Source organism: Crocodylus siamensis, chromosome 3 (assembly GCF_052110815.1).
Source record: "Crocodylus siamensis isolate JL-2025a chromosome 3, ASM5211081v1, whole genome shotgun sequence".
Classification (NCBI taxonomy): domain Eukaryota; kingdom Metazoa; phylum Chordata; order Crocodylia; family Crocodylidae; genus Crocodylus; species Crocodylus siamensis.
Window position 1 is genome coordinate 31,489,095 of NC_143397.1, and position 9,348 is coordinate 31,498,442.

General features: G+C 38.9%; 1 protein-coding gene across 1 annotated transcript; it reads right to left on the bottom strand.

The window, feature by feature from the left end:
• Positions 1 to 2,374: 2,374 nt before the first annotated feature.
• LOC149868141 (histone H2A-like) lies at positions 2,375 to 4,172 on the bottom strand. The gene is made up of 3 exons (XM_090037235.1): positions 4,096 to 4,172; positions 3,810 to 3,818; positions 2,375 to 2,783 (listed from the first exon to the last, which is right to left on the bottom strand). The coding sequence occupies exons 1-3, from the start codon at positions 4,170 to 4,172 to the stop codon at positions 2,375 to 2,377; spliced, it is 495 nt and encodes a 164-aa protein (XP_089893361.1).
• Positions 4,173 to 9,348: the final 5,176 nt, after the last annotated feature.

Below are 9,348 nucleotides of genomic sequence, written 5' to 3' on the forward strand. Positions count from 1 at the left end.
TTCTTACTACACCTACCATGATGATGAAGCTTATAGTACTTCCCACCAGGAAAAATGTGATGCCAGCTGAGCATGTAGCTCTAAAAGATTACACATGAGATAATCAAAGAAAAGATCATGAACTTTTACTGAAAAAGCAATGCAAAAGGCAGAAATTAAAGCTATATGACTTTTTGCAGTACATAACTGTTTATGTTAGGTTTAATGCCATTGTTCCTTACTAAAAAAGTTAAATGAAAAGCAACGCCTGTTAAGTGATCTCTACCATGTTTAAGTCTCAGATTTTAAGGACTCCATCCTGCTCTTCTTTGCCATGTGAAATGCTTTTTGATCACAGCATTATTAAAATGTATTGTTTTTCATTTACATACACTACCACCTCCAGTGTGCTTTATAAACATTACTCTTACTTCACAGCCCTCCTAGGAGGTAGACACAAATTACTTCTATTTTACAGATGAGAAGCCTGAGGCACTGAGGGATTAAAGGCAACATTTCCAAACTGGGTGCCTGAAGTTACATACTTAAATCTATATTTAAATACTTAAATAAGTGCCATATTTTTTAGAGGGATGGAAAACTCATTATTTCTAATGGAAGTTATTTAGAATCATGCATGTTTGGCAAAAAAATTCCATCTACCTATTTAAGTACCTAAAAAATTATTTTGGTGGTTAACTTAAGACACCAGTGTGACTTAAAAATCAATTCTGACCATATGGTTAAAAAAAAAAAGAAAAGATTTTTAATCTTAATTAACTCAAATTTGTATTTTGTCCCCTTTAGATTTTTTTATTCTTTTACATGCTTAATAATTTTAAACGTATTCAGTATTTAAAATGTAAATATTTCTATATTTATGCCTATCTCTCTAAGTTTTTCTCTATCAGCACATAGCGTTCAGAAATAATATTATTCAGGATCTCTTTTTTCCACACTTTAATTGTCAAATCCTGTTGGCCTTACTCAAGCAAGTAATTCCACTGAAATCAATTGCTCTACTTGTATGAGAAAGGCAAGCAGTGCCTGCCTTTATTTGGTAAAGCAACAGACTTGAACAAAAGCAGTACTGTACCTACTACAGGCAGCCAGAAACAATGACAAGCTCCTTGATAAGATTAGATGTAATTTTAAATGCAACTGGGACAAAGAATCCCTCCCACTAGCCCCACTCCTAACTCTCTACTGTAATTCCACCACAGTAAGCAGTTGAAAAATTACTGACAAGAGCCAGACTGCCTGGTAAGCACCACCTAACAGACATAGAAACATGATCTGCATCATTTTTAGGCTTGGCAGACATTTTGTGCTTCTTTCAAAAAAAAAAAAAGCAATCTTTTAAAACAGGCACACATAAACTTTAGACATTCCTGGTTTTACTGTTACAGGAAGAACTTAAATTTGAAACATCCATATAGATGTGCACTGAAAATACTACTGAGTATCAGCTACTTGTGCCCAGTTGTTTAAAAATAAACATGTTCTGTATTTTCATTAAGTATGAACTAATTGTTCCAGTTTTTTACAAAAAGAGATGAACCATTCCTTTTGTTCACAAAATAATAGTGACTAATTTGGCAACTGAGTTCGCAGCTGTAAAATGGGTGAGTCAGAACCACACACTATTTAGACTCCTGCTTCTCCTGTTTTGTGTCCTTTTGGCTAAGTACAGACAGTCAGAAAGCCTGAGGCTGAATCGATTCAATCTTTGCAGTTTAGTCTAAGATGCATAGATTGAACTTATAAGCAGCAAACAGACATTCACTTGTGATTTCAGAAATGCAGCCACATGCCTGCAGTGGCTCAGACCAGAATCCAGGAGGTGCTAGAGCACACCTCCCCGCTCAGCTGGAGCAGACAACTTGCACAAAGACTACCCTGCCAATCCTGCAAGGGCAGGTTTGTGGGGAGGTGCAAAGCATCCTGGGATGCTGAGGGACTGTGAGTTAACTTGAATCTGGAGGGTATGTGGGACAGAAGTTCAATAAACTGATTTAACCTAAATCAGTTAAGTCTGATACTACATCTATTCAGGTTTATCTTAAACTGTTTCAGCCATTCTGAAAACAGTTTATTCGTACTGATCTTTTTTTGTGTTACAGATATGATCTGCATTTGATCACTTATGCTAGTTTATGTGAAATTTCTGTCCATAGCCTTTAAGTAATGGACTGGATTTTTTTTTAAGTTGTTGCATTCAGGAAGTTTATTACAAGTATTACAAAAAAACACAACCATTAAAATAGCGGGCCTGGGTAATATTCATCATAATCAACATCTCATACATAAATAGTATCTAGAGAGACTCTCATTGTCCTTAAGTGCAAAATTCAAACTAGGAAGAGACAAGAGGAAAGAAAGATAAATCAATCAATCAAAGACTGGATTCTTCCCCTGTAGGAAGAGCAGCTGTGTGTGTTTTCTTGGGGAGAAGCTGGGAAAGGATGTTGGACTTGACCCCACCTTCAGCAATGGTCACACCTGCAAACAGCTTGTTCAGCTCTTCATCATTCCTCGCTGCCAGCTGGATGTGTCGTGGTCCTATCCTGCCTTTCTTGTTTTCACATGCAGCATTTCCTGCCAGTTCCAATATTTCAGCGCTCAGATATTGCAGCACCGCAGCCAGGTACACTGGAGTTCCAGCACCAATTCTCTCAGCATAGTGCCCTCTTCTGAGGAGCCTCAGGACACGGCCAACTGGGAACTGCAGTCCAGCTTTTGCCGACTTGCTTTTCTTTGATACTGATGGCAGTTTCGCATTTTTCTTTCCACGTCCAGATATTCTTCAGTAAACCTGCTTTGCTCTGTCCCACACTTGTCAATGTCTGCGTCCAGCTAAATTCACTGGATTGCTTCTGTCCTCAATGTCCAAAAATGCCTCCATCTCTTACATAGTTATGTCCTTTTTTGTTTTCTTGAAGTATACACTATGCAAATCTGTGTACCCCGATATTTAAATATTATTCACGGCTGTTAAAAGATACATTACATTCTAATTTTAATGCTTTTCTTTTTTTTCTTTTATGCTTACTTATTTAAAATGCAGCACCTCATGACTTTGATTATTAGTGCATATCACACTGAAAAGTCAGTGGTTCAGATCCAAAGCTTATTGATAACAAAGAAAGGATTCCAGAAAGCTTGAGTAGGATTCACAGATTCAAGTACTTCGGGCAGTGTTTTGAGAACAACTGACAAAAGTTACTGAGCTCAGTGTGGCAGGGTACTATAGGCTCTGATCCACTTCCCATTGCTGAATGGTGCTCCAAAATCTAGGCTTTTATTTAAAAGAAGAAAAAAGAAGAAAAAACTGTGTAATCTTCCTGAAACTGAAGGTGATCAGGGGTCTGAGCTCTCTTATGTATCTCAGTGGGTGGTTAACTCTGGGACATAGAGGTGAAAATATTAATATGACTGTTATTCACTACTTTCTAATTCATTATGTAACATATTCTGACATCCCTAAATGACTCTTCTACTTCTACCTCTCCCCTCCTCAGAGGAGTCACTGGTGTTGTTTGATCCTTTCACCTCTTGGAAATCACAGTATTTCAGTGTGGGCAGGGAGGAGTGAGAATAAAGGAAATCCATGATTTTCACCTCCCTTCATTAGTAGAGCTGGCTGCTTGTTTGTGGGAAAGAAAACTGCATGGGGAATCTCTGATTGATCTTGGAGGTTCTATATGTCCAAGGTGCACAATGCGGGAAGGGGCTGGAGTTAATTTCTCTAGTTAGATGGGAGTGGGGAAGAGAGGGGGAAAATTCAAGGTGTAGACATGAATGAGCATTATTTTGGCACCACCTTTTACCTTCCCAGCCTAGAGGGGAGATCAAAAGAATGGACATAATTCCCTAAGTCCCACTACCACTGCCTACCTCTCATTAACATTTTTGAGAGACAACCATAGCCAGAAACTGCTATGCTGTCAGAAGGTTGAAAAGAAGTTGGTTGATTGATATGGCTTTATTGAATAGAAGGGAGTATCATGAAATGCTATACTTGGGATGGAAATGCTTTCTTAAAGAGGAAGGTTTTACAAAATTCTTACAGATTGTCAAATTCTGGATTGATTTGATCTGTCTAAAAATTTGTACCATAACTGGATCCCCTCAACCAAGAAAGGTCTCTCCTCAGCTTCCATATGCCTTGTTCTAGGCTTTGTGATCTGCATTGTAGGAAGAAATTTGACTATGGTGGCAGTGCACAGAACAAAATTCAGTCTTTAATGTTGTTAAGCTTGATTAAATACTTCTCTATAGACCTAGGTACATATTGGGAACACTCACAGACACAACACACTCTGTAAACCAGTTAACTCTGTCGTGATCCTAATTTCTCCATCTATATAACAAAGGTAATACTATATTTTCCTACTTTAGAGGCGTGCTGTGACTGAAAAATACTTTCCATAATTTTGAACAACTCTTAGTGGAAAACTAATTAATAACCATTTAGTTATTTTAACCAGAAACTTTCAAAACACTTTATATCAGTGAATATTTTTATCTAGAAATACAGATGGGAAACTGCAGGAAAAAAGAGTTTAAGTGACTTGACTAAGGTCAACTCATGAGCTAATAATACAGCTGGGAAAGGAACATAGCTTTTCTTGGCTTGGTGCTCTATCAAAAGGACTACACAGTCTGCTCAGTTGTCAGTTCTCCTTATGACGCTAACCATTATCTAGCAAATATTTGTACAGTTACTTTGAAGATATGCAGAGCTATAGAAGTGTTATTGTTGATGCTGCTATGGAAATGCAGCAAAGTATTGCTACTTGCAACTTTTTTCTTAAGAATCCATGCAGATCCAGCTGGGCCACTACAAGATTGCTCTTGCACAGCATTAGGGAACTGGGTGTTTCTCAGTGCCCATATTAGCAACATAGAAGTATACTTGCCCAAACCTTCTCTACATTCCTGTATGTGATCATGCAAAACAGGTTTTTGGGGATGAATCATGCACAATCTATTACTCCCAAATTCATTAAAATCTTAAAGCAACATGATCCAATTTTATGGATATTTCTTGGCCTGGAGGAATCACTGTTAGTATTCAGGGGAGAATTCAAGCTACATGAGTATTCAGTCCTTGGCCTCTCTATCATAAGTGTCCAAAAAAAAAGTGTCAGAAGGGTCTAGTAAATAAACTTACGATAACAACTCCTTCCATGTAAGCCATCACACCACCATCAGATGAAAATGACTGTTGGTCTCTATCAATTTAGGATGCACTCAAAGCAGCGACCCAGAGCTGAAGAATTCTGAGTCTTACTAACACAGATCTCTGAGCTGTCTGTTTTCACTATTTTTATTCAGACTTCACATTACTAAATACTGATGCATTTTCTCCAACCCCAGTAACTAATTATTTGTGATGCCAACTTAATAGCAATCTGATTTTCAGAGAGTGGGTACTTCATACTTCCTGATAATCATATACCCTTTTATACTTTTGTTTGGAAAATAAAAGCAGGGGCAACTCTGTTAGTATAAATTTACTAGTTGCCCTGGAGAATTTAAGCCTATATTTGTTTGGTTTCAAAGGATTCTTAGTTTAAACTGCATTATTTGTGTCGCTATGGCTAAATCTGTGCTTTCTGTAAATACCCTATAAATGGTATAATAAGTGGCTATAATGAGTTAAAACAGGAAGCAAACCTAAAATTGCCAATAGTTTGTCACACATTTGAGAGACATAACTTGTCCTCTAATATCATTCTCCAAGGAGGTTATCTGTGGGACTTTCTGCATTCAAAAGAATTGTATTTCACAGTTAAGCTAAAGTGACCACAGTACAGTGTGAGATGACATGCTGCTTTTTTTAAAGCTTCTCTCAAACGATTTTAGTTGCCTGTCATCAGGCGCAAGTCAGGTTCTGCCGCGGCAAAGCTGCATGGAATGTGTTGATGAAGAGGACACTCCAGACAGCACAATACGCTTGTCTACAGGCAGGGTGTGAAAAAGAATGCTGAGAGGTTGTGGCAATATTGCTTCCTCTGGTATAAGTCATAGAAAGGATAGTGGTTGCATTGGAAATGAATCCTGGTGCTGAAAGGGTGCACTTCAACCTTTCAGTTTGTACACAAGTCTCAGTGTAACAGCATTATCTGGCAATTGGCCTTCTTAGGCCTAATTTTCAATCCACAAGTAGGAGTTAGGTCATTGAGGATATCCTCACCATTAGAGTTATTCGGTTTGCATAAAGACTCTACTTAGCACTTTAAGAAGGAGTGCTGATTTTCAAAGTGTTGATTTGATCTACAGTCATTATTGTGTACACTACGAGTCAGCAATCCACCAACAGTTGAAGGTTTGTTTATGATAAACTAAAAGCAAGGTCCATCTATAATCTGCAGAAACTTGGGACAAAATCTGAAAACTTCTATAAACAGAGATATGATATTGGCCTAGCAGTTAAATTTTATTAGTCCTGGCTGAACAAAGAGTGCAGAGACCATTTTAGAGCAATTGGCCAAGTAGCCAATTCAGGGTCCATCCTATCTGATAAAAAATAATATTAGGAATTAATCAAAGGAATTATAGTAAAGAAAAACACATACGATATAGTTTGTTCATCCTTTTTTAAAATAGCATGTTGCTTCCAGAATCATACTTTCAATTTAGTTTAAAGGTCTTGATTGTGATAATATAAACAACAGGAGAGTGCATATTTAGGGAAAAGGAAATGAAAGAAAATGACTAGAGCATTAAGAATGCTCACAATGAAGCTGAACCTTGAAACCACAAAGACACACAGTTTAACCATTTATAACAAGCCTCTAGCTCAGCTCATGTATACCAAGTGGCATAAACCTTCTACCAATTTTTGAGGAAACCACTACCTGATCCTATGGTTTGGCATCACATTTATTTTTGTTATGCATTATATCAATGTGAAAATAAAAGAAAAACCCAGGCTTTGACTGAGGCTTACTTGATGATGTTTGGTTTTGTGCAACTCACCAAGTAAAAGTAAAATTTGAAAGAGTAAGATGGCAGACTAAGGAAAAAACAGACTTGTAGGGTGTTCTACAATAGTTTCACCCAGATTAGCATTGCTCTGTATTTTAGAGATAATATTAATAGTGATGGGTCCAAAACAAAATGCAGAATGCAAACATTCAAACACGTAGGATTCTTTGATTCTACATTTGGATCTATACTTTGTTCCCAGTCTCTTTCACAGAAAAAGAGTTAATTAAAACCCCAAGTCTTGATGCTTGTTGACTTTAGGGAAGTTTGTTCTGGATCCAGATCAGAACCCTTTCCAGTTGCAAACATGCCACAATGTTGTCTGTTTTACCTGCCATAAAATATCCTACTGCCATGACAGCAAGTGTTGCTGTCCTTAAAAGGAAACCATTTCCTTGACTAAAAATAGATGTGATATGGTTCTACTGCATTTGTAAATTCCTGCAATTGACTGGGATGACTGACATACAAAAGCCAGAGCATGAAGGTTTCTTGCTTATGGTATGCCTTGCATATCCATTCAAATAAAAAAAAGCCCAAACCTGAACACCTAGTTTATACAGGAGCATTATGCCAAAATTCTCTGCATTTGCAGTTTTCCTCTGTGTGACTAAATAGGTCTATGTAATTGTTTATAAACTTGGGAGTTACCTAAGATAAGATAACATTGCAGTGGGGTAGGGAGGACAATTATATGCAGACAGATGGGCTGAGTTTTTTTAACTTTCAGTGGGGTTGCGGATTTTTCGCATTACTGAAAATCAGGTCAATTTTATTTAGATTTTATGTAGAAATCTACATGCCTTATTTAGGGTCACCAAATTTGGTAATTTGGGAACTGGTATGATTTTAATTAAGTATTTTTAATGTTGTGGACATGCAGCTTAATATCTCTTTCTACTATATTGTTGCATGCCAAACTGATGGGGCTGTAAATCCAGAATAGCATATTCAGTCTACACCAACTAAAATAAATATTACAATTTTTAATATGGTCTCATTCTTAATGAGATAAGAATAGATTTTTAATGGATAGAATAGGCTGTTCTTCCCTGTCTTTTTATAAAAAAAGTACAAATCAATGTCTGCTCTTATTACAGTGATGTAAGTCCAGGTAAGCTCCACCCATATCAATAAAATTACATCAACCAATTCAGCTGGGAACAGAATATGACCCTTGATACATACGTTAATCTTATGACTACCAGCATTCAGACCTTGCTTTAAGTCTTCCTTTTTTCTTTTCCAATATCAGATAAAACATTCTGTAGACCATGAGTATCAAGCATCCAAGCGAAAATGTTGTGCTGCCTATCTAGTTTATATCGCCTTTAAAAATTATGAATATATATGGCTTTGCTGTTCTCATATGCATATTAATTAGTTAAGACATGCTTAACTTGATCTGAGAAAACAGAGTTGTAGTGGCTCAATCATTTTCCTGCCTCCACCTTTCACTTCTACTGCTCTGCCCACCTGGCTAAATAAATAGCTTCTTTAGACTAGTTTTGAAGTTAGGCATCTACCAAACTGGATTAACTTTGCAGTGTATTAGGCCACTTGTACACATGACAAGGTTTAGTCCCCTAAACTGAAACAGTGGGTTTTTAATTGTGACGATTAAAAACCAACCATTTCAATTTGGGCACTTTTGTCACTGTTACGGTAAGGGCCCCAAGCCTTTTTTTTTCTTGTCTTTTTTTGTGTGTGTGCATGTGGAGCCTGACTGGGGGATGAGCTGCCAGCAGGCTGAGTGGCTCCTGAGTTGTGGGAGGGCCTGGTCCTTCCCTCCATGGTGGTGACACCCCCTGGGGCTGTCTGGGTGGACTGTTAGTGGGTGGGTGCCACCAGGGGTGCTGCCAGTGTGGAGGGAAGCTTTGTCCCCCCCACCCCCCGCCCCAGCTCAGGGCCTGCTGGCAACTCAACCCTGGTCGCAGGAGAGGCAGGCAGGCTCCATAGGAAAAGAAAAAAGGATCAGGCCCTTTGCTGCTTTTTATTTCTCAGTGGAACCTGCCCACATGAGCTGCCACCGGGCTGCATGGCCCTTGCGCTGTGAAGGGCCCGGTCCTTCCCTCCGCAGTGGTGGCACCCCCTGGGGCTGCCTGGGTGGGGTGGGAGCAGCTCCTGGTGGCTCAGGGAAGAGTTGGATCTGATGGATGCTGCCTGTGAGCTGGGGCAGCACCTGCACAGCTAGCACCCCGCCTGGGTGGTCTTTGGGGGCATCTGGGTAAACTTTGGGGGTCTTTGCTGTGAAGAGTAGGACCAGCCCCCCCCCCCATAGTTAAGGGGTCATACCACCCAGTGGCTGCTCATGTGGGCAGGCTCCACTGAAAAAAAAGGCGGCAAGGGGCCTGATCCTTCTTTTTTCTGTGG

Excerpts from the sequence above, each read along its gene's own strand:
- LOC149868141 (XM_090037235.1), bottom strand. The coding sequence starts at position 4,172 with ATGCAGATCACAAAGCCTAGAACAAGGCATATGGAAGCTGAGGAGAGA.